The following is a 26,111-nucleotide window of genomic DNA, read 5'->3' on the forward strand; positions in this document are numbered from 1 at the left end:
CCTCTGAAGGAAGAGGTGGGACCAGTGCGGGTGGGGCTAGCTGGACGATCCTCTTCCCCTCGGGCATACAGTGCCCCCAGTGCAGCGAATCACAGCATCAACTGTGCTCGCTTTACACACACCTCTACTATGGACAGAAAATTCTCCCACTGAAGCAGCAAACTCCAAAGAAAAGATGCTAAACATAACTATAAATATTTTCTCCAAATCCTTCCAAATGTTGGCAAGTCTGAAAACTGAGTCATTCGTTTTGAGTACTTTGTTAAAACTTCACCCCAAAACTCCTACAGGAGGGATGTTTTACCAGAGAAGAGAAAGGGACACAGAAATTGAGAAACCGCTGCTAATTTCAGAAGATCCCTGTGACTTCACTTCTCTGTGCCCTTTAGCATCTGTTACCGCTTCAGCTGCACACATCCTACCTGTAGACCAGGATGTGCATGCCCAAGAAGAAATAAAACAAACTAGAAAGAGGTCGAGGACTTCCCTGGCGGCGCAGTGGTGAAGAATCCACCTGCCAATACAGCAGACACGGGTTCGAGCCCTGGTCCAGGAAGATCCCACATGCCGCGGAGCAACTAAGCCCATGCGCCACAACTACTGAAGCCCGCGCTCCTCAACAAGAGAAGCCACCGCAATGAGAAACCTGCGCACTGCAACGAAGAGTAGCCCCCCACTCGCCGCAACTAGAGAAAGCCCGTGCATAGCGACGAAGACCTGAAGCAGCCAAAAACAATTAATAAATAAATTTTAAAAAAAAGAAGTCGATTATGATCAAAACATGGAAACCCCATTTACATTCTGATACTTGAATTCAACCAAACTGTCTTGATTTTCTAAATCTTTTTTTTAAAATAAATTTATTTACTTTTGGCTGCGTTGGGTCTTTGTTGCTGCACATGGACTTTCTTTAGTTGCGGCGAGTGGGGGCTACTCTTCGTTGCGGTGTGCGGGCTTCTCATTGCAGTGGCTTCTCGTTGCGGAACATGGGCTCTAGGTGCATGGGCTTCAGTAGCTGCGGCTCGTGGGCTCACTAGTTGTGGCTCACGGGCTCTAGAGTGCAGGCTCAGTAGCTGTGGCACACGGGCTTAGTTGCTCTGCGGCATGTGGGATCTTCCCGGACCAGGGCTCGAACCCGTGTCCCCTGCATTGGCAGGCGGATTCTTAACCACTGCGCCACCAGGGAAGCCCCTTTCTAAATCTTTTAATAAGGCCTCAACCCACCCCACTCTCACCCCGCCACTGAACTAGTCTTCTCAGGACCCTCTGCAACTTTAAGGTTAATTTGAAATTCAATTTAAAGGTAGGCTTTGTCCTAAAACACTGAGTGTGAGGCCACCGAGCATGTGACACGCTGCCTGGACACAGCGTTCTATCGCAGCTCCAGCAGACAGTGGCTGGCCCAGGCCTTGGTCCTCAGCAGGACTTGGAAGAGTGCAGCAAAGGGCCTGTGCAAATGTAAGGCCTGTTTTTTGTCCCTACAGGAACCAACTCTCTATCTACAAATTCCACGGCCAAGTGCATTTCTTCTACAGCGCACTGAAGCTACTGAATAAGAAAATGTGGTCTCATTTAGTGGAACTACCTGAAATAGTTAATGTTTAACAGCCTATTTAGCAATCACTACTTTATTCAAAGCACAGCTTTGAGGCCCTTTCATGTGAATTTGTTCTATTTTGGCCATTTTCCTGGGCAAAGCTGTAGATCACCACAGTCAATAGAGTACTGCAAGTAAAGCTTTCTTCCCCCAGTTTTAGCTTTGCTTCCTAGAGGTTATTCTAGAATCTAAATGTTGAAAGGAAGAGGAATTCGCAGTTTCATGCAGTCCTTGATGTGACACCAAAAGCATAAACAACTAAAGGGAAACATAGATAAAATGGACTTCATCAAAATAAGAAACTTCTGTGCATCAAAGGACACCGTAAAGAAAGTGAAAAGACAATCCAGAGAAGGGGAGAAAACATTTGTAAATCATAATTCTTAAAAGGGTCTAGTATCCAGAATATATAAAGAAGTCTTACAACTCAATAATAAAAAGACAATCCAATTACAAAATGAGCAAAGTATGTGAATATTTTAGTTCTCCAAATAAGATATACAAATGACCAATAAGCACATGAAAAGATGCTCATTAGTCATTAGGGAAATGCAAATCAAAATCACAAGGACATGGGGATGTAATGTACAGTATGGTGACCATAGTTAATACTGTATTGCATATTTGAAAGCTGCTAAGAGAGTAGATCGTCAAAGTTCTCATCACAAGAAAAAAAAAATCGTAACTACGTATCATGACAGATGTTTACTAGACTTATTGTGGTGATTATTTTGCAAGATATACAAATACTGAATCATTATGTTGTACATGTGAAACTAATACCATGCCATACGTCAATTATATCTAAATTTTTTAAAACCCTATTGAGGGACTTCCCTGGCGGTCCAATGGTTAAGAATCCTCCTTCCAATGCAGGGGACGCGGGTTCGAGCCCTGGTCAGGGACCTAAGATCCCACATCCCCTGTGGCCAAAAAACCAAAACATAAAACAGAAGCAGTATTGTAACAAATTCAATAAAGACTTCAAAAATGGTCCACATCAAAAAAATCTTAAAAAAACGAACAAACCATAAAAACCAAATGAATTATAACAAAAAGTGCCAAGTTGGATCAGATCAGCTTTCCTCTCTCTACAGGTCTGTTCTAACATAAATCAGAACATTCAGTAACCCACACAATATAAAAATTAATTTTTCCTGTTTCAATAAACTTTTTTACCCTGTTTTTTAAAAGAAGCCCACAATGAGATACTATTTTACAACTATTAAGGTGGCTAGAATTTAAAAACTGGGCAAGAGAAATTTTGCAGTGAGGATGTAGAGAAATTGGAATCCTCATACATTGCTGGTAGAATGTAGAAAGGTGCAGCCACTGTGGCAAACAGTGTCTGGCGGTTCCTTAAGAAGTTAAACATACGATCACCATATGACCCCACAATTCCACTTAAAGTTATACACCCAGCAGAATTGAAAACGCATGTCCACATAGTCTTGTACACGAATGTTCACAGCAGCATTATTCATAGTAGCCAAAAAGTAGGAACAACCCAAATGTCAATCAACTGATGAATGGATAAGCAAAATGTGGTCTATGCACACAATGGAATATTATTGAGTCATAAAAAGGAATAAAGTACTGACACACGTTACAACACGGATGAACTTTGAAAACATGAAGCCAAGTGAAAGATGGCAGATGAAAAGGCCACATATTATATGATTCCATTTATATGAAAAAGGAAAATCCAGGATAGGCAAGTGCACAGAAACACAAAGTAGATTAGTGGCTGCCAGGGGCTGAGGAGACAGGGGTTCCGGAAGAAAAGGGAGTGTCTACCAACGGGTAGGGGGCTTCTTTTCGGGGTGGTGAAGAAGTTCTAGAATTGGATAGCAGTGATGGTTGCACAACTTTTCGAATACACTAAAAACCAATGAGTTGTATTGCTGTAAAATGGTGAATTACAACTCTTTAAGAAATAACATAAAGCCGTCCGAGGCTGACAGCGCCATACCACAGGAGCAGGCAACAAGAGGGCGCCTCGTCTGAGGGGCCTCGTCTGAAACCAGCTAGAGGTCGGCTTGCCTTCACCCTCGCTGCGCACCAGCAGAGCCCACAGTGCCCGCGACAACGCCTGCCCCCGTCGCCTGACCGTGGCTGTCAGCGCACCGCCGTGTGCAGATGAATGCGGAGCGGGCGTCTGCACAGCGCTTTCTAACTCACAGACGCGATTCTACTCGCTCTTCGCGGGACCCTGTGAGGAGGAGGATCCACGTGCAGCCAGCCTCCCCGTGGCCATGAGCGCTGACCGATGACCTCAAAGAACTCGGGACCGGACTCCTGCCCAACTGTAGGGTCTCCCAGCACAGGCCCCGTGTCCCGTGGGCAGGACTGGTGGTCCTCATGACCAGCCCTGCACCTTGACCTCAGCTGCCCCATCCCTGAGGGTTCAGATGCCCAAAATGTAGACAGTCATGAACACAGGCATTCACCCAAACACCTGATTTCCTTCTTGTCCCCGTTGAGCCCGTTTTGTTCAAGGACTAACCACTCCTGCCACACTGCCACCTCTGCATATGGTAACTCTGCATATGGTAACTTCATTTTCTTCCCCAACAAAGTCACAAAGTGGAGACTAGCAACAGTTAGAGCAAATAACTCTCACTAAATCACAGCCCCCCATTTATAAATTTTAGCAGAAATATATTTAACATAGCAACCAGGCCCATCAGGTATTTAAGGGTAACTAAATAGTACTCTAAAATCACACTCCCGCTTCTGATTCGAGTGGTGGAACAGTCAAAAAAAAAAGGAAAAACATTTAGGATACATGGTAAACTGAAATATGGCCGGGGTCGGGGGAGGGGACGGGGCGCACGAGGAGAAGAATTTCTTCAACAAACCAGGAAAGGCACTCACAAAATAATAATACATTATCTCTATGACAAGGTTTTAAAATGACTTTTACTTTCTTCTCTATACTTTTGGATATTGTTTGATGTTTTCAAAAATAATGTTCATTCTGTAAAAAGTTAGAAACGAAACACTTTGAGAAAGAAAAAAAGCAGCATTGGCTCAGATAATTGTTAATCTGTTCAGCCCTAAACTTCACAAATATCAAATTCCGGGTGTGGGATGCCAGTGAATGAGCGTGTGTTGACCTGGGGCACACCTTAGTCCCCAGGCTCCCTGACACGCCCCTCCTCCCCCAGTTGCTGGGAGGCCACCCTAGCAGGCACGGTCCTCTCCCCAACACCAGCACCCGAGCAGCTTACTGACGAGCAAGTTTGGTATCAGTTAACTTTTGCTTACCTGGACAGGCGGTTCAATCGTTATCCAGGCTGGAAGCATCAGACTGGGATTCAGAGGCTGGGTACCCACGCGGAAGTAAACTCCACCCCTGGAATCACAGGCCCAGACGTGCTGATTTCCACATGCCAGGCTCATCAGTTTTACAGCTCCTATAGACAAATAGAGAAAAAGTACACACGTTAATTACTCTTGTAAGATGACTCACGTTTCATTTAATCTATGAACTTTGATTTTACACTTCAAAGAAAGAGATGATGCTGCCTTTGCAGGTGAACTCTGTTGCTTGAGAACATTACAGTGCACGAGAGTCACCAACGCCTCTGGCTGCCCCGGCACCTGCCCCGCGCCACAGAGCAGCCCTTGCACACCACGGGCAAAATAATCAAGATGCCATCCGGACAGTGCCCTGAGCCACCAAGCCCGGCAATTAATATCTCAGTATGGGCCCCGTCATTAGCTTCATCAGATATGTGACTATTACCAGCAAATTCTGGATTTGGGGCAAGGGAATTCATCTTTTAGGTAATCTTTTTTTTTTTTTGGCTGCGTAGGATCTTAGTGGCAACACGCGGTATCTTCATTGTGGTGCGTGGGCTTCTCTCTAGTTGCAGCGTGTGGGTTTTCTCTTTGGCTGTGGCGTGCAGGCTCCAGGGCACGCAGGGTCTCTCGCTGAGGCGCGAGAGATCAATAGTTGTGGCACGCGGGCTTAGTTGCCCCGCGGCATGTGAGATCTTAGTTCCCCAACCAGGGATCAAACCCGTGTCCCCTGCAGTGGCAGGCGGATTCTTTACCCCTGGACCACCTGGGAAGTCCCTCTTTCAGGTAATCTTGATCCTAATTAGAATTAAAATTAACTAAGCCTCCCAGGATCTTCATTTTTCTTTTTACATTTCTCCTTGTTTATTAAACCAATTTTAAGAGGAAAGGAAATGGGAGGAGTCTTCAAAGAGAAACTTGATTAATAGTTTATCTGGCAGAAAGAGCAACAGCCCATAGTTACTGACCTGCGCGACAGTGATGCACGGCTCTTGCCGCCCCAGCTCATGTGTGAGGCCGTCAGGACGCAGACCCCGGAAAAGAACGTGGAGAAGCCGGGAGGCAAAGGGCAGGCCGCGGCTTGAACCCAGGCCTGCCTGACCCTCCCCGCCAGCCACCTCTGACCTCCAGGGCCCCACATCCCGTGAACACACAGATCTTACACGGTCAGTTCCCTCGCTTTTGACAGATGAACATGCCTGGGCAACCCATGGCTTATCAAGTTATGGAATGTTTTCATTGCCCCAGAAAGTTCCCTCGAGCCCCTTCCTCAAGAAAGTTCTGCCCCTCTGCCCCAAGGCAGCCACTCTTCTGACTTCTATCGCCATGTATCTGTTCAGTCTGGTCTAGATGACTGTAGAAACAGAATCACAGGTATGCACTCCCTGGGCCTGGCTTCTTTCACTCAGCGTGATGTTCTGTTCATGACATTCATCCAGTCACTCCTTTTTACTGCTGAGTATGAGTCCACTGCATGTAAACGCCACAGTTACTGGTGTGTCCTGCTGATGGGCATTTGGGCCATTTCCACTTTTTGCTATTAGGAGTAAAGCCGCTATCATCATTCCTGCAGAAGACTTTTTTTTGTGAACATGTGTTGTTTTTCTTGAATAACACCTGAGAGTGGAGCTCTGGGCTATAGGGTAGGTATCTGTTTAACGTGGAAAGAGACCACCAGCCTTCCCATTTTACACGCCCACCAGCGGTGTGTGCTGGTGGCTCACACCCTCACGAGCATCCACTTCTGGCACCTCTGTCAGCCATTCTAGCAGGTGTAAAGTGGCATCATGGTTTTATTTGCATTTCCCTGGTAACTAGTGATGCTGAGAATCTTTTAATGTGCTTATGGGGGGCATCTGTATACCTTCTTTTGTGAAGCATCTGTCAAGTCTTTTGCCTGTTTTTTCAAGGTGAACGGTTTGTCTTCTGATGACTAAGTTAGAGGATGACTCATTTTGACTGTAAGGCAGGGGAAAAAGGCGGTGCGGCTACATTCCCTGGCAGTGCTGCTCGTGGCCACCTCACACAGTTGTCACCGGTATCAGATGGCAGCCCATGTGTCTACACCAAAACGCACAGGCGCGGATCCTGCTGTGGGGAAATCTCGCCACGTGTGTTTAGCTTCAAAGTATCAACCCACCACTACTGGAAAACTTCTTAGTATCCCTTTGTACATTTCCTGAAGATGATGATTTCTCTTATACTGAAATTAGCTGTATTTTTAAAATCTTTTATAGAATGTCTTACCGGGGAGTTAAAATAGACATCCTAGAGCTCTAACATTACCCATGAAAAGATTTGTAGCGATCCAAATAAAGGACTTTCAGCAGTAAATTCCAGAAACGGCCGAGAAACAAATTCTAATTTTAAAATGCTAATTAAAAATAATGTTATGTTGGAGTCGTCAACCTGCCCTAACAGGAACTACAGGTGGTAGCTGCTCACGTGAAGAGAGTTACATGGTGACAAAAACACACTGGGTCAGCATCTCAGAATTAGCAGCGAATAACACCACCACCAGTGAAACACGGAGTTCATATTACAAGGCAAGCGTTCTTTTAAAACAAACATAAAAGGTTGCTAGAATATACACTTCAGTGTATAAATCAGCTTATTCTGAATTGAAGAGACAGGTCAAAGAAGAAAACGTTTAATCGAGGGCTTTTCCGTAGTCTCCTACTTCACAGAGGGTCTCCCAGGCTGCCTGGGTGCAGGTGTATGAGGTCAGGGCAGGTGGCAGAGAACACTGGCCCCCCCAGCACCCCCTGGCTCGTCAGTGTCCCTTGGAGTTAAGCGGGGCCCTATCACTGGTTCTGGACGATGGGCTGTGGGCAGAAGGGATCTGTCACTTCTGAACTGAACCATAAAAGAGCTGGCAAGAGGGCCTTGCCTTTCGGCTGTCTCCTGCCACAGTGACCAGAGGGGCAGAGCCACAGAGCACCGCAGGGGGTCAGTAAGCCACCACCTGGGAACCACTACCACAACCATCGAAAGACTGACAGGTCGAGAGTCAACTTCGCGGGAGCAGAAAGCAATCTTCACTGTGTTACATGGCTGGTATTTGGGACTCGTTACTGTAACAGTATTAGTCTGACTAACACAGACATACTGCGATTTTCCTGTCTTCCCCCTATTTTGTTCTTCCCTCCCATTAAAAAGAAAAGTTTTAATTACTTTATTCAACAGATGAGACATTTTCCCTTTAGGATTACTTTTTAAACATATATTTTAGACAAAAAGTGGCATTTATTTGGTGTTTTACTATTTATAAGACACTTCTCTGCATAAATTACTATATAAGCCTATTTGTTATCTAAAGGCACGAACCGACACTGAGCATTTCTTCATTAAATGCTGTGACCGGATGTATTCAATTACAAATTGCATTAGTTTGCTAAACATTCCAATGCCTGACATATGCATATTTATGCGTACTGGGAAATCAAACGTTATGAGCATATTAAGTATCTGCTAAATGACACAAATTTTCTTCCAAAAACTAGGATGGTCATAAATCATAAAATTCCATATTCAGTCTCTATAACTGGGTTCAGTAGCTAGACATTTAATTGAAGAATTCTCTTAATCTAAGAAATGGAAATCAAAACTACAATGAGATACCACCTCCCACCAGTCAGAATGGCCATGATTTTTAAAAATCTACAAAAAAACCCCACAAATAACAAATACTGGAAAGGATGTAGAGAAAAGGGAACCCTCCTACACTGCCGGTGGGAATGTAAGTTGGTGCAGCCACTATGGAGAACAGTATGGAGGTTCCTCAGAAAACTAAAAATAGAGCTCATATGATCCAGCAATCCCACTTCTGGGCATATATCTGGACAAAATTATAATTCAAAAAGACACATGCACCTCTATGTTCACAGCAGCACTATTCACAATAGCCAAGACATGGAAACAACCTAAATGTCCATCAACAGATGAATGGATAAAGAAGATGCGGTACATGTATATAATGGGATACTACCCAGCCATAAAAAGACAAAATAATGCCATCTGCAGCAACGTGGATGCAACTAGAGATGATCATACTAAGTGAAGTTAGAAAGAGAAAGACAAATACCATATGATATCACTTATACGTGGAATCTAAAATATGACACAAATGAACCTATCTATGAAATAGAAACAGAATCACGGACGTAGAGAACAGATGGATGGAGTGGGAGGTTGGGCTAGCAGATGTAAACTATTATATATAGACTGGATGGACAACAAGGTCCTACTGGATAGCACAGAGAACTATATTCAATATCCTGTGATAAACCGTAATGGAAAAGAATATTTAAAAGAAGAACGTAGGGCTTCCCTGGTGGTGCAGTGCTTAAGAATCCACCTGCCAATGCAGGGGACACAGGTTCGAGCCCCGTGTCCATCATCAAAAAGACAACAAGGGACTTCCCTGGTGGTCCAGTGGCTAAGACTCCGAGCTCCCAATGCTGGGGGCCCAGGTTCGATCCTGGTCAGGGAACTAGATCCCACAAGCATTGCACCAACTAAAGATCCTGCATGCCACAACGAAGGTCCCACACGTGGCAACAAAGATCCTGCATGCTGCAACTAAAACCTGGTGCAGCCAAAAAAAAAAAGATTTAAAAAGACAACAAATAACAAGTGTTGACAAGAATGTGGAGGAAAGGGAACCCTGCTGGTAGGAATGTAAACTGGTACAGCCACTACGGAAAACATTATGGAGGTTCCTCAAAAAATTAAAAATAGGACTATCATCTGATCCAGCAATTCCACTCTTGGGTATTCATCTGAAAAAAACGAAAACACTAATTTGGAAAGATACATGCCCCCCAGCATGCTGTTCACTGCAGCATTATTTACAACAGGCAAGATATGCAAGAAACACAAGTGTCCATCAACAAATGAATGGATAAAGAAGATGTGGGGTGTATGTGTGTGTGTGTGTACACACACACACAATGGAATATTACTCAGCCTTAAAAAAGAATGAAATCCTGCCATCTGCAACAATGTGGATTGATCTGAAGAGTGTTACACCTAGTGAAATGTCAGAGAAAGACAAATACTGTATGTTTCACTTATATGTGGAATCTAAAAAACCAAAATAAATGAACAAATACAACAAAACAGAAATAGACTCACAGATTCAGAAAACAAACTAGTGGTTACCAGAGGGGAGTAGGAAGGGGGGGAGGGGCAAAACAGATGAAGGGGATTAAGGGATACAAACTACCATTTAAAAAGCAAATAAGGACTTCCCTGGTGGCGCAGTGGTTAAGAACCCACCTGCCAATGCAGGGGCCATGGATTCGAGCCCCAGTCCAGGAAGATCCCACATGCTGCGGAGCAACTAAGCCTGTGCGCCACAACTACTGAGCCTGTGCTCTAGAGCCCGCAAGCCACAACTACTGAGCCCGTGTGCCACAACTACTGAAGCCCACACGCCACAACTACTGAAGCCTGCGCGCCTAGAGCTCATGCTTCGCAACAAGAGAAGCCACCGCAATGAGAAGCCCACACACCGCAATGAAGAGTAGCCCCTGCTCGTCGCAACTAGAGAGAGCCCGCGCACAGCAACGAAGACCCAACGCAGCCAAAAATGAATAAATAGATTTATAAAATTTTTTTTAATTTAAATAAAATAAAATAAAAAGCAAATTAATTACAAAGATGTAACATACAGCACAGGGAATATAAACAATAATAATAACTTTGTATGGTGTGTAATCTATAAAAATATCAAATCACTATATTGTACACCTGAAGCTAATATAATATTGTATGTCAACTATACTTCCAAAAAAAAAAAGTGCATCTGGGAAAGAGAAGTTTGCTACTGCACAGAACCCTCACATGTAGAACCACAGTCTTGAAAAGGCTGTGTGCTTCCTTTCACTGCTGTGAGCACCACCACGGCCAACTTTTAAAAGAACAATGCAGCACCCCAGGTAACCCCAGGCAAGTAAGCAAGGCAGCATTAACGTTACCTGCGTTACTACACTCTGTTCACTGCTCCCCAGTGAGTGCTGCCAGATGACAGCCTGCCATGGACACTGGCAGGGAGCACACACCTGAACTCAAAATCTGCATCCCCTAATATAAATAATACTTTTTTAAGAAACCTTGATTCACCGGTTTGTCCCACAGGCTACACAGACCATCCCTGGAAAGAGCCAAACAACAGAGTAGCTGGTGGCCCTGACCTGCCTTCCGCCGCCCCCCCACCCTGGCACGTGGAAGGCCAGCACCCCTCCTGCTGTTCCCTGCACGCCTCCCCGGCCTACCAACTCTGGACTTGCTTCGTTCTCCCAGGACGTTCAGAATATCGTAAAAGAAGTCTTTATCCATCCTCTCAGCAACGGCCAGTAACCCGGATAAACAAAATCCAGAGCTCAGGGCAGGAAAAAGACTAAGCGAGGCAGAGCTTCCTGGACTCGGCCCCCGTCATGCACGGCGCCAGACCCGAGCGAGCACCACCCCTCCCCCAGCAGCTTGAGGAGCTGGGCAGCTTTCAGGCCGTCACACCTGCCTGAGACAGGTTCCGTTTGCACATGATGCTTACTTGCATCACCTCTCTGGGGCGGGGATTGCCGTTACCATCAGAAAGGTGAGGACTGATGTTTCAAGGTAACCTGGCTAGCACTGCTCCCGCTGCCGCCCTGCCTCTGCCGGGAGCCCCAGTGAGGTGGTGAGGGCCCAACCACCTCACCTGCGGTCTGTGTGAGCCACTCCAGGCCTGGCTGGACTGCGGACGATTCTGCAGGCAAGAGGCAGGGCAGCTCTGTGAAAGCCTGCCGTTCTCGGCTCCTGCAGCCCTGCCCCCAGCACGCAGGGGAAGCCAAAGCACAACCTGGACTCAGGGTGGCCCTGCCTGGCCCCTCCCACTCTGAAAGGGAGACTCAATCCCACCGAAGCCCAGTCACTCCCCTTGAAAGAACGGCCACCGACCCCAGGGAAACCCAGCCAGCCGCCTCAGAGGCCTGTAACACTCTGGCTAGCGCACCAGCGCGCCAGCGCGGGAGGACTGGACTGGACGGAAGGGAGGCGTGAGCTGTGCGCCGGAGCCCGGAGGCCAAGCCGCGCTCCAGGCCGTTCTCTCGGCACGTGCTGCAGCACAGAGGCCTCCTCTGGGCGGTGGTACCGGGCAGAGCTCTGCTTCTGCCCCAGAGGGGGCAAGGGCAGGGCCCCCAGCGCTCCCAGGATCCTGTAGCAAGGAGGACACCAACCTCGCCCTGGCCTTTTTACCTCCAGAAACTCCCAAACTGCTCTGCTTGGGGGCCAAAGGAGGATGGCTCAGGCCCACAGGATCTCTGAACCAAGGAAAGGCTCCCCGGGGCAGGCGGGAAGACGGCCCCGCACTGGCAGGCAGAGCCATGGCCAGCTGCAGCCTCTCTGGTCCATCACCGTTGACGATGGCGGCTGGCAGGCACTCTCAGAAGCTGGACTGTGACCGGCCTTGGGGCTGGGATTAGGTTCAAAACACGGTGCGAGTGAGGCCAAAAGCATGATCAAAATGACCCTGGAAAATTCCTAGCTTTGGAACAAAGCTTACTTCTTTAGTGGAGAACCAACCTGCTTCTTTAGCTAAGCTGGGTTGTATTTGGGGGCCTTGTGGGACAAAAGAATGACGATACCTCTGCACGTCATGGGATGGTGAGAGGCCGTCAGCTGGAGACGCAGCCGGGGGCTGCCAGGGCGGGAGGTGGACAAGGCGTCCTCCCTTCCCTTCTGCCTTCTTTGTCCTTTTTTTTCCAAACGAGTACATGTGGTTGAATTCTCAAATGTTAACTGCTTGTAAAATTCAGTTCTACCACCTAACAAACAAAACACTGGTTATCAGTTCACCAGAACGGGAAACTGCTGGGCATGGAAGTATTCCTAAGGCTCGCATGGACTCCAGAGCTGCCTGGCGCAGCCTGAACCTTCTGACAGCCACACCTGCCCATCTGCCCAGAGGATAACCTAAGGGCGTGGGCTCATTCCATCATCGTATTCCTTGGAACAGGAATGAATTATTTATAAATGGCCTCATGCTGCTTGGCTGCCCTGCAGCCCTGTAGGGGAGACTCAGGGAAGGGCGGCAGCGGGAGGCGGCACACACCCCTCCAGCAGAGGGAGAACTGGGCCCTCTCCAGGCTGCGGGCCGCGGACCCTGCGTCGGAAAGGGCACAAAGCAACTGCCACATTCAGACAGACCAGCAGAGGCAGCTGCATCCACAGCATCATCTCGAGCGTGTCTTACAGCAGCCTTCTCTGAGTTCACGCTCCTCCTGGGTTCCGAAAACCCTGTGACGTGTAAAGCGTGGGAAGAAAAGCTCCTCACAGGATTCTGAAGAGGCCCATTACCCTGCAAGAGCGGCTAGTCGACCTCCTGAAATCCAGCAACCGACCAAGCAGCCTACAAGAATTCACGAGGGTTGGACACAGGGCCCCGGGAAGCAGGTGAGACACCCCTCCTGATGAGGCCGGAAGGCAGGGCCCGGCGGCGGGGGTGGGCATACCTAGCTGCGAGAGGTCCAGCCTCGTCCAGTGCATGCCCGTGGGGCAGCTCGCGGACAGCGTCCGGATGAACACCTGGCCGAGGCTGTCCAGGGCCCACAGGGCGTCTTGGCAGGCGGCGTAGGCCCTCATCTCGGCGTCGGGGGGCAGCTGCACGGTGGACGGGCGTGACTGGGCGTGCTGGGCGCTGACGCGGCACAGGTCCTTGCTGCTCTGGCACAGCCACAGGGAGCTTCCTGCGGAGAGGGCATGGCGTCACCGGCGAGCCTCTCGGGGCAGCCTTTGCCTTCAGAGGCTGGCTGCCCAGCTCCCACCCTCACTCCCCACCTCGGGGAAGGAGCAGCCAGGACTCAGGGGGACACACCGGGACCAGCCAGTTCGTAGGAAACAAGTCCGACACATTTAAAGAAATGAAAGGAAGCTGGGCTAACGAGACCTTAGGAGGCCCACAACGTTGCCTCAGAGGCCCGGACCTTGGACGTTGTATAATGGACTGGGAAGCGTTCAACTTGGTGTGTTAACTAGTGTCCTAGAGGGAGCAAGGTCAGCAATGCCTCAGAAGGACAGCACCGAGGACCCTCCCCTGTCCTGGGGGCAGGATGAGGGGAGGTCTGGCGGGGTGGAGGCTGCTGGAAAAGGCCTGGAAAGCTGGAAAGCCTTTTCCTCCCATCCTCACCTCAAAATTGCATGCTTTCATTCTCTCCCCCGTTTTTAGAGTCCTTCAGGTTTAATTCACTTTAAAATGCAAACCACACTTGGGGAAATTAAAACCTCAGTCAGAATATATTATCTAAAGTATATCGAAAATTTGGGACCAGTTATGGTCTGGAATTCAAAATTACCCTGGACCTTGAAAACATACGGTAATGGGTATGCCATACGTTTACGAAACAGCCTGGGAGCCAGGCAATACCCGCCCCCCACCTGCCCCCGCAAGAAGTGCAGCAACGTTCCTGCAACAAAACACGTCACAGTCGCAGTCAGCAGGACAGATGGAGGCAATAAGGAGCCTCCCATCAGCTCAGGTCAGGTTTTGCTGCCGAATGATTTGTGCCAAGCTTGGGAAAGAACCTATGGTTTGCAGAGCTTACTTATTGCACAACTGCGGTCAGAACGATCTGGGGAGGAAGCATTTTAGTGTACTGACCAAGTTCTGCACATCCTAGTGGGACTACGAGCTCGAACTCACCAACTGCAGAGACCCCCGACATCTTCTCATCTGACTCTCAGCGTGATCCTGGGAGGCGGCTTCGGCCTCCGCTGGGGCCGCCTGACTGCCCCAGCTCTCATCTCCTGGGGTAGCTGCACTGCCTCTCCTGGCTCCAAACCCCGAGCTGTGGTCAGGGCTTTGGGAGGTCTGCCCTACCAGGGGCATGACAGTGGGACTTAGGCCAGCCAGAGGCTGTAAACCAGCCTGTGAGGAGGTGACAGAATTCACAGGGGAAATGGCCAGGCACCCAGAGAAGCCTGGCGCCTACTGGCCCTGTGCTATGGCCCTGAGACATGTCACTGAAGTCAGCAGCTGCTGGCCTCAGAGGTCACACTGTACACTCCCCTCCTTCGGAAGGACAGCTCGCCTCCAGACCCACTCAGATCACCACACCAGACCCTTCTCTCCTGGGCAGGCCTATCCAGCTTCGGGGGCCCTCAGCTCAGCCAACGAGGGCTGCTGGCCTGTGACACCACCGCATCCAGTCCCTGAGGGCCCCACGGCCATGCTCCCGCCCCAACTAGGCCACGGCAGACCACAGTTTTAACTGTTCAGCTGCCAACCTGTGCACTGCACTCCCCAACCAACCTTCCTTTGTGGGAGCAGTGGAAGCCAACACAAAGGCCCACTTTGTGGCAGAAGCTGTCCCCCGGGGAACAACATTATTCCAGTAAGTGCCTAGAAAGAATAATGGGAAGAGTACGTTAAAGAAAGAAGAAAGAAAAACCATACATGCTTCAGAACTTTAGTTCTAGACCAACTGGTCTTCAAAACCCCTACAGCTGGTTCTAGACTGTCCTCAAAGTAGGAGACCCAAGCCAGCACTGCAAGAGCCAGCCCGACAAGCAGAGCACCATCTAGCCCAGGGTCGGGGGAGGCCACGCAGCGGGAGAAGAGCTGGAGAAAATTCACAAAGCAGGGTTCACTCACAGAAATGAAGCCCCAGTGGGTAAATTGGATTTACACCTACGTTTACAGATCTGGCCAGAGCCTTGCATTTTCAACAGTGTGGTCATTTTTTCTACTAGGCTCTTTAGGAATGGGAGGATTTTTTCATTTAGCTGGAAATTATTAACATAAAAATGAGCTCCATGTGCTCTTCTTGTAGCCTAATCGGTTCCTAATGGAAACTGATCGCACACCATCCAGACACTGGTATCCAAGTCGTAGGAATGACAGACTAAAAGGAGGGAACTGATAGAAAGCAGAGGGAATGCCTCCATTCCAGACACTTCATACCACTGGCACTAAATTATCTTTTCCACTTGAGCTCATAAGGCTTTTCCTTAAATGCTGCCTCTAAGAGGAGCTGCCTATCAAGCCGGCGTGGAAATGAAGTGATTCACCCACCGATGAGGCTTCCTCTAGAGACGTGGATTTCATTCTTGCCCGAGGAGATCCAGACGCCGCTGCTGTTGACCCCTAGGAGGCTCGGCTGGCACTGGAGCTGCTGAGACCACAACGCCATGCGCAGTTTATCCGCCACCTTCTCCACAGGCACCTGGGCTGCTGTGGCCACCGAGTGTGTGGCGTGGATTATGGTCTGGAACAAGCTGCACTGGTCAAACACCACATAGTCTGTGATGCTCGCCTGCAGGGGAGACGGGCAGACACCCTGTCTCAGCGCAGCTACAAGCGCCTTCTGTATGCTCCCTGCCTGAGAGGTAAGGGCCCGACCCCACCCGTCAAACACCCAGATACCCACGTGCACATCTGTGTGAGGACTGGAGAGGAGTGTGGCAGGACACCCCCCACTGCTGACTGTGATTACTTCCGAGGGGTGGACTCAGAGGGATGTAAGAAAATGTTCACCTTTTATTTTATACACTTTTCTATCACATGGACCTGTTACAAAGAGCATGTATTATTTTTATGATTATCACCCCCTCGCACCCTATAAGTCTTTTATTCTAATCAGTGAGAAACGATTATTTTGTTTTTAAAATTTAGGAATTTCTAATGGACAAGTGTACAATACTTAGGATCATAATACGGGTTTAAAAAGAAGCAATTCATGCCCTAACTGGGCCTGTTACTAATCAGGCCAGAAGGACAGCACAGACGGGAGCTGCCCTGGACGTGCAGAGTGCACCTGGGCTCAGACTCGAGACACGCTTCTCTCACGTTCCCGCAAGAGGTCTTTCTCCAGGGTGCCGCCCTCTGAGGAAGCCTCCCCCTTGCCGCCAGCTCCGGCTGTTAGAAAGCTCTGACTCTGCAGGACTCTCCACGCACTTCTGCCCTGCCGGTTGGGTTACAGAGAACGTCACCGCCCTCCGCCTAGGACAGCCCATGCAGGCCACACTCCCAGGTCACGCACAGCGAAGTGCTGAGTGAAAGTGACACCACCTAGGATAGGGAACTTAACATATAATAAACAAAACACACAGAAAGGAAACTATCATAAAACCCAGCACTGTAGTGCATGTGCGATGCGGCCCTTCTTTTCTGTGAAAGGGCTCGCACTGACTGTGAGCTTCTGCCTGCACTGAGGCTTAAGCAAACGGTGTCAGCACGTCAACCCCGCGGCCCTGCTGCGGAGCCCGCGGCCCCGCTTCTCTTGAAGGGCAGAGCACGTGCCAGCCTGGCTAGGCGGACTCCATCAGAGCCCACAGGACGCTGGGCAGGTACCTGGGGACCAGTGCCACGCTGCCGTGTGATGGCCCAGGAGCTCTGCCCTTCCTCGGGGTGTATGATGCCAGGCCACACAGAAAGTCTGTGACAGGCTCAGTCCCAGCACCCAGCATTGGCAGATAAGCAGGATGCAAATTAACAGAAAGAAAAGGAAGGTTTAACAGCCAAACATAATGCTGGCTCTAGCACTACAGAGAAATCAATCTTACAGTAAATAAAATAACTCTGTTTCCAAACACCTCAGAGATGATTCTGTCAAATTTCTCTGAAGACAATGTTCTAAATATTATGATAAAATGATAACTAGTTTTCTTTAGGTTACTTAAAGACAGAATTTAGTACATACGCTACACTTGAGTGTGTGTGTGTGTGTGTGTGTGTGTGTGTGTATAAAACCATATAATACGGTTACAAATACAGGGAGGATACTTTTGAATCAATTGTATAACTTTTCAAATAGTACCTGGCATATTAAATTAGAGACTGTGTATATACACACATACTCATCAAAGAGCAAACACAACTTACTTTTCCACATCCTCATGTGAAAGACCTGAGAGCGGCCACTGGAAGACCTGCCCTCGATGAGGCAAGTCTAAGGCGACAATAACACCTGAACCAATCAATGGAGACAGAACACTCGAGAGCTGCTGTGTACCCCACAGCCGCCGATGCCAGCACAGCCTTACCTGCCACGCTGGGGAACCACGGGCGCTACGTTTACACTGAATGGCACCAAAAGGGCAAAAGTTAGCTTGATTATACCTTACTACTTCTTTCTTTTTTTTTTTTTAATTTCTTTTTGTTTATTTTATTTATTTATTTTCGGCTGCACTGGGTCTTCGTTGCTGCGCGCGGGCTTTCTCTAGTTGCGGCAAGCAGGGCTATTCTTTTTTTTTTGACAAAGAAAGTAGGGTTTATTGGTGGGCATGGGTAGGCAGGGGGCAGCGCCAAGCCTCTCATGAGTGCAGGGCCCGCCATTTGTCCAGGGGGCCACGATTAGGGATGTACTTGACCCCACAGCCATATGGGATGAGCCACTTTTCTGCCACCATGTTTTCAAATTAATCTGCATTAAACTTAGTAAATCCCCACTTCCTGGAGATGTGGATCTTCTGGCGGCCAGGGAACTTGAACTTGGCCCTGTGGAGGGCCTCAATCACATGCTCCTTGTTCTGCAGCTTGGTGCGGATGGACATTATGACCTGGCCAATGTGGACCCTGGCCACTGTGCCCTGGGGCTTTCCAAAGGCACCATGCATACCTGTCTGGAGCCTGGATTGGGGACAGCACGCCAGTCATGAATGTCCACTGGAAAGGGCTGTCTCCAGGGTCCCTTAGGGCAGCCCACACAGGCAACAGGCCGCACACACTACCCAGGAGGCTGCTGTTTGCAGCCACTGCGCACCGGGCCCCCATGGGGAAAAGAGCACAGGCGGCTTAACTGGCTGCAAAGGGCTACTCTTGGTTGCGGTGTGCGGGCTTCTCACTGCAGTGGCTTCTCTTGTTGTGGAACACGGGCTCTAGGCATGCGGGCTTCAGCAGTTGTGGGTCGCAGGCTCTAGAGCGCAGGCTCAGTAGTTGTGGCGCATGGGCTTAGCTGTTCGGCGGCATGTGGGATCTTCCCGGACCGGGGCTCGAACCCATGTCCCCTGTATTGGCAGGTGGATTCTTAACCACTGTGCCACCAGGGAAGCCCCTACCTTACTATTTCTCAAAGTGTTTACTTTTCTGGGGGCATGTAGGAAAACTCCCCTTTCTTCGTTGAAATACCATTTACTTACGAGGGCTTTTGTACAAGCAGAGATAGTGAATTTTAATTGTGGGTTGGGTTTTTCACATCTATTGTCTAATCTCTCTTCTTCTTAGTACATTCCTCCAGAATTAATCATTATTATTATCTAGGTCTTCAGATGGCTATCAATGGATTTATTTGGCATATAATGACAAATTTCTAAATAACACCAAAATTAAAAAATAAATAAACAAAGCCTACAAATTTAAGCAAAAAGAGCTTCACAAGTTATGTCCTGTGATGAAATTCCTGATAATTCTTTTTTTTTACATTGAAGTATAGTTGATGTACAATGCTGTGTTAGTTACTGCTGTACAGCAAAGTGATTCAGGTATACATATGTATACATTCTTTCTCTTTTAATATTCTTTTCCATTATGGTTCATCATAGGATATTGAATACAGTAGAGCCTTGTTGTGCCCTGATATTTCTAGTGTGCTCAAATACAGCAAAGTCTAACTCATCCAATAGTAAAAGCGAACACCGTTTATTTACTCCAAGCCCCCAATCTCTTTAGGGAAAAGAGAGGGGCTGTAAGAGGGAGAACAGAGCCCCCGACTCAGGGAGGCACCCAGACACGTGGCCCGAGAGCTCAACACCTACTTGCCACCAGTGGTCGTCATCCCCTTGGGGCTTCTTGGAAACGACGCCAGTTCTGAACCACAGGTGTCCTCGGACGTCCAAGGCCCACAGGGTCTGTTGGTCCCCAAGAGTGATACAGACAGGTTCCAAAGCCTGCCTTTCACTGGAAACGAGGAAGAGAGTGTGGAGTCAGCACCCGCATTCATGGCCCCCAGGGCGCCTAGGATGCCGGCATCAAGCGTCCTGGGGGGCTCGGTGTGGGACAAGAGACAAGTTCCGAGGAAGGAAGCTTGAGTTTCGAGTTAAACGACTGTGCGATATATACTGTTCCGAAGCGAGGGGGCGTCTGAAGAATTCCTGAAGGCCCAGGACGGTAGGGGGAGCTCTTAAGGGAAACTAACCCAGGGAAGAAGAGAGCAGGCTCATGAGGGATTTCAGGCCCCGAGTGGCCCATCTCCCCACCCCTGCCTTCACCAATTAAGCGAACAGGAACTCCGCAGCGTGCCAGGCTGTGTTGGGCAGCTGCAGCCTGGCAGACGCTGCCCACTCTGCGGGCAACGCCCTCCTCCCACCCAGCCGGTGACGTCCCCACCAGCTTCGAGGCTGAGGTGCGGGTCCACTCTGCACGGTGCCTACCTGACCTCTGCAGGGGGAGCCGAGGCGTCCTCGGTGCTGCTCGTCCCTCTCCAGCTCGGGACCATCTACACTAACTGGCGTTGGTTGCCCCAGATGGGGAGCTCTTCGAGGGCTGGGCAGGGTCACGTTCACTCAGTGCTCACAACAGGTGCTCACTCAAATTTACTGGGTTGCTCAATTCAAACCGAGAATATCCTAATCTAATTTTTCTAAAGACTACTGATAATTTCACACCAGCAAAATGATCTGACAGTAACTCTTTAATTAAAATTTTGACGGGTAGAAAGTAACCAAATAAATTGCAATTCAGAGATTAACTTCAACTGACTAGGAGGATAATAAAGAAAAATATTTGGCCTTAAGTCATCTGAGACTCTAAACAGAAACTACCTGACAATGGGCAGTTCTCTAGAAAGACCATCACGAGAGACTCGTGACCGTGTGGGGCTTGAGATTACACATGAGGGCAGTAACATTTTTAAAACTGAGCTCTGACCCAATGCCCAGTCTGCCAGTCAGAAGGAGGCACAGAGTGTCTTCAAGGTCAGGCTGCTGAAACTGGCTCTGGCAATCCCAGAGAACACCACGACCGTGGAAACCTTCAGGGAACCAGCTCTGCCCAGGAGAGGCTCACATGGGTCCCTTAAGAAGAGTCAAGTTGACAAAGAACAGACAGTGGGACAGACAGGACGCTGAAAATGTGTCTGCTCCTCCCCCGATACCTGACGATGTCACATTTCCAGCGCTCCCCTTCGGGACAGAAGCTGCTCACACCCTCCCGGTACAGCAGTACCCTCTGCTCCGTCAGCGCCCACACCACGCTGTTTCGGGCTGCGACCTGGGACAGTGGGTATGGACAGTCAACCTTTACGGCTCTGGCACAGGGGCGATCCACGCTGAGACCTGCCGGGGAGAAGGACAGGAAGCCCCCAAAGACACACAGTCAGGACTTCACACCTCATTTTCATTCTGTTTGCTTATTTTTCTTTTTTGGTATTTTGCTATATCCTTTCATAATAAGTACTTTCTCTTTTCAAGGTCTAGTCAACATAAAATAGTTAGATTGTGCTTAAATATAATATCCATCTGAACTGTTTTCAGATGCTCTTTGAAAACTGGAGGAATAACAATTCCGAATCCTCTGGTGTCCCAAAGTAGCTAAAAATGTTCCGAAAGAACGTGAAAGCCCAGTGCAGGAGAGCAGCCAGCTCCGGAGCCAGGAGGGTCCAGGCCCAGAGGAGCCAGTACCAAGGGACGTCTTCTGTGGCCACGCCCCTCGGAGCCTCAGCTGCCACTGGACCCACAGGGATCTGAGGGCTCCAGGCAACCTCTGCAGAGCACCTCCAACAGGGTGGTTCCCCTCCGCCTGCTTTGTACGTGGTACGCGGTGTTTCCACTACTAAAATGAAAACCCCGAAATTCCTAGATGGAAGGTGAGGGCCAGAGCTCAGGGTCCCCAACTCCCCATCCAGGGCTCTTCCCCCGCCTCTTTGCAATCTCTGTCTAATGAGCTTCAAGGCCACTCGTAAGGGAGCTGGCACAACAGCTGTTACCTAAAGCCCCATATTATTCCGCAGCCTCAGCCTGCGGTCAGGGCTCGGAACTCAGCATGCTCCCTGCCCGATCACAACAGCACCCTACGGTATCACAGCCCTTGGGCTGCATTTCCTCAAACTCAGCTAGGTAGGAATCACCTCCTGGACTTCTTACACTGCAAACCTTCAGGACAACCCTGGAGGCTCTAAGCCAGTAGCTCTGGGTGGTTTGAGCTTGTCTGCAACCACTGCCCAGGTGACTCCTAAGGCCCTCCTCACCCCCAGGCCAGAAGCACCCTGTTTCCCCAGCAGGAACGAAACTCAGATGCCACTGGAAGTTGGACATGCGTATGCTTTTCCAGCTATTTTTCACTTTCAAGGGAGACATAGGAACCAGGCTGGAGAGACCAGGGCCGGCATGTGGCCCAGAGCTGGCCAGGCTGCCCTCTGGGCTCAAGCAGGAGCTGCTAGGATGCCGGCTCTCCCACATCTGAGAGCGAGCCAGATGTTCAAGGGCTTTCAATCTCAGAGAATCGAATATTTGCAAACGAAGCAACCGACAAAGGATTAATCTCCAAAATCTACAAGCAGCTCATGCAGCTCAATACCAAAAAAACAAACAACCCAATCCAAAAATGGGCAGAATACCTAAACAGACATTTCTCCAAAGAAGATATACAGATTGCCAACAAACACATGAAAGAATGCTCAACATCACTAATCATTAGAGAAATGCAAATCAAAGCTACAATGAGGTATCACCTCACACCAGTCAGAATGGCCATCATCAAAAAATCTACAAACAATAAATGCTGGAGAGGGTGTGGAGAAAAGGGAACCCTCCTGCACTATTGGTGGGAATGTAAATTGATACAGCCACTATGGAGAACAGTATGGAGGTTCCTTAAAAAACTATAAATAGAACTACCATATGACCCAGCAATCCCACTACTGGGCATATACCCTGAGAAAACCATAACTCAAAAACAGTCATGTACCAAAATGTTCATTGCAGCTCTGTTTACAATAGCCAGGAGATGGAAACAACCTGAGTGTCCATCAACAGATGAATGGATAAAGAAGATGTGGCACATGTATACAGTGGAATATTACTCAGCCATAAAAGGAAATGAAATTGATTTATTTGTAGTGAGGTGGATGGACCTAGAGTCGTCATACAGAGTGAAGTAAGTCAGAAGGAGAAAGACAAATACCGTATGCTAACACATATACATGGAAACTAAAAAAAACCCCAAAAGGTTCTGAAGAACCTAGGGGCAAGACAAGAATAAAGACGCAGACACAGAGAATGGACCTGAGGATGTGAGGAGGGGGAAGCATAAGCTGGGACAAAGTGAGAGTGGCATGGACATATATACACAACCAAATGTAATACAGATAGCTAGTGGGAAGCAGCCGCATGGCACAGGGAGATCAGCTCAGTGCTTGGTGACCACCTATAGGGGTGGGATAGGGAAGGTGGGAGGGAGACACAAGAGGGAGGAGATATGGGGACGTGTGTATATGTATAGCTGAGTCACTTTGTTATAAAGCAGAAATTAACACACCATTGTAAAGCAATTATCCTCTAATAAAAGATGTTAAAAAAAAAATCTCAGAATCGTCCCTGGCTGACAGTTCATAACAGAGATTAAAACCTTCTCTTGGGGGGCTTCCCTGGTGGTGCAGTGGTTAAGAATCCACCTGCCAACACAGGGGACACGGGTTCGAGCCCTGGTTCGGGAAGATCCCACATGCCACGGGGCAACTAAGCCCGTGCACCGCAACTACTGAGCCTGTGCTCTAGAGCCCATGAGCCACAACTGACTGAAGCCTGCACGGCTAGAGCCTGTACTCTGCAACAATGAGAAGCCCTCACATCCCAACCAAGAGTAGACCCCACTCGCCACAACTAGAGAAAACCTGCGTACAGCAATGAAGACCCAATGCAGCCAATAAATAAATAAATAAAATAAATCTATTTTAAAAAAAACAAACCTTTTCTTGGAATCAGCAATATTAAATGGTTAAATGATTGATATTTACATAAATCTATTATGGCCTCTTGACATCCGAAAAAGAGCTCCTGCCCCGTAATCGTTTCCAGGTACTGGTGAATCACGTTGCTTTTGGAAACCCATATCTCATTTTGCTGACAGTACGTAAACACTGACTCTCATTACAGTTTATTTTTAAAAAACAAGTCCCACTGTGTCTCTTCCAGCTGCTAAAGGTCCCCCCTCTCAGGGCAGTTTCCTAGGATGAGATAAACTCCTATTCAGAGCAAATTATCTCTCATTGTTTTTTCCTGACCCACGTGTAAATAAGCGTATAGAAGCAGGGCTTTGACCTGGCTGAAAAAATCCAGCCATAAGTTAAAGGGAAAAATGATTCTAATGCCATTTCTCTGTTCTTCTTTCCTCTTCAGATCTGATACTGCAGGATAAGGGATACGCAATGGTGAGCTGTAAGGAGAATAAGATTCTGTTTCTGTGCCTCGCCAAATAATTCTATTAATTCCTGCCCTAAATTTGTCCTGGGTTGAATGTGAGTCAGTAGCAGAAAACTGCTAATAGATTCCAACAGAAAATACTCTCTTTCCAGAAGTGTTTTCATTTAAATTGACTTCTAGCTTCTTGGTCACTGTCTCTAAGCACGTCGCTACCAAAGCACAATCACACCAGATCCCACGGGTGCTGGGGCGCCGGCTGCAGCTACCTGTCTGTAGGTACAGGTCCCCATTTGTCCTGATGATCCAGGCCGTGTCATCGCTCAGGGCCACAAACACCGCCTGGGGCAGAGCTTCGTACCAGTGACGCTTCCCCTTGATGGTCACTTTTCCACAAGCAAAGGCTCGGTTAGATTTCTGTTCAATCTTCCAGAGAAGGGCTCCTGTGGAAATAAAAATTATATTCACTGTCCAATAAATACTGAGAACTTTCACCCCCAAAAGTCCATTCTGGGTGCTGTGGGGAAGAGAGATTTCTACAACACGCCCCCCCCCTTTGCTTCTATCCCGAATGGGGAAAGAGCCTGCGGCGCCGAGGTCTGAACCCCTGCCACCACCCCCCACCGTGTGGCTTGGGGCTCATGTCTCCAAGCCTCATTTCCTCATCTGTGAAATGGGATCATCTGCCCCGTACAGGCTGCTAGGAAGGCTGCAGGTGAGGCTGTATCAAGGACACAGCACACAGAGCGGGCGCATCAGAGGCACTCATCACACGGCAGAGAGGCACCACCAGCACTGCTAGGTGTGCCAGGTGAGGGCCCTAAACGACCTTCGGGAGGCACAGTTAGTGTCCTGAGAAAGTCTGAAAGTCCTACAGGGATTCAAAGGGAGTGGGTCAATTCTGGACCAGCCAAATGGATAAGGTGCAGATGGAAAGGAAGCACTTGAGCTGGGCTGTCCCTTTTTTCACTTAGAAAGGGACAAAGAAGAAGGGGAGGGAAGGAGAAGGGCAGACAGGAAGGTGGTCTATGCAGATGCAGGTGGCGTCTAAGAAACCATCAGAGTCACCAAGAGCACAGACGGCTGGACTAGAGGGTCTGGCACGAGGTGCCAAGGGAGGTGTGGGAAGCGAGGCGGCGGCCAAGCCCGCGGCCCCCGGGGTGCCCACGCTGGACGGGGCCCTCAGCCACAGCACCAACCCTGGTGGAGACAGAGCTCCTGCTAGAGTAGCGCGAGACTGAATCGTTTGGAAACACACAGTAATTCACATAATCAGGAAAAAACCGAAGTTTATAAATGGCTGGGGAGATGGACCCAAAGGTAAATGGGAGGAAAAGAATTAAAACCCATAATTATATAAAGCCAGCTAATGGGACAGGCTATTATCTTAGTCTCTAAGGCAAAATATTTTTCAAAGAGATAAAGAGATAGAACAAAACAACCCTGAACAAACTGGTATTTTACGTAGTGACAAAGACCAGGAGAGTTAGAGGAAATCCATCTCAAAGCACAGAGGGCGAGGGGAGGTCACAGGCTCAGTGTTGTCTGCCTTGCATTCCAATGTCCTAACAGTAAACCAGCTACGATACGCATACACACTTCTGTTCCACTCGCCATCCCACAAATAGGTAAAGTGGCCAACATTGTGACAAACAAGCAAAGTATTCTGTACAGATGAGGGGGTAGAACCTCACCCAGGAAGCGTCTGCTCCAGCTCACTGAAAATGGCCTGATCATGGCATGAAGGAAGGAAGGCATTTTCTTTTCACAGTCAGGGAGTAGATTATTCACCCAAAGCATATATATAGCTCATTACAGAGTAATTTCTAAGAAAGAAACCAAACGATCCAAACTTATCCAACACAACCGCGGGCCC

At 48.6% G+C, this 26,111-nt stretch overlaps 1 protein-coding gene across 7 annotated transcripts in view; it reads right to left on the reverse strand.

Annotated features, from left to right (window-relative positions):
* The window catches only part of TECPR2 (tectonin beta-propeller repeat containing 2), a 95,397-nt gene that overhangs the window by 23,502 nt on the left and 45,784 nt on the right, over positions 1-26,111 (reverse strand). For 4 of the 7 annotated variants that reach the window (XM_079913191.1, XM_079913193.1, XM_079913190.1 and 1 more), the window contains 7 exons: positions 24,505-24,678; positions 20,974-21,154; positions 19,637-19,778; positions 15,957-16,197; positions 15,195-15,284; positions 13,399-13,632; positions 4,868-5,016 (listed from right to left, as the gene is read on the reverse strand). In XM_079913191.1, coding sequence (XP_079769317.1) covers positions 4,868-5,016; positions 13,399-13,632; positions 15,195-15,284; positions 15,957-16,197; positions 19,637-19,778; positions 20,974-21,154; positions 24,505-24,678 — 1,211 coding nt within the window. Of the gene's footprint in view, positions 1-1,253; positions 4,578-4,867; positions 5,017-13,398; positions 13,633-15,194; positions 15,285-15,956; positions 16,198-19,636; positions 19,779-20,973; positions 21,155-24,504; positions 24,679-26,111 lie in introns of those variants that run through there. The other 3 variants (XM_079913195.1, XM_079913194.1, XM_079913192.1) reach the window with 3 other exon arrangements.

Source organism: Stenella coeruleoalba (genome assembly GCF_951394435.1).
Source record: "Stenella coeruleoalba genome assembly, chromosome: 2".
In the NCBI taxonomy this organism is placed as follows: domain Eukaryota; kingdom Metazoa; phylum Chordata; class Mammalia; order Artiodactyla; family Delphinidae; genus Stenella; species Stenella coeruleoalba.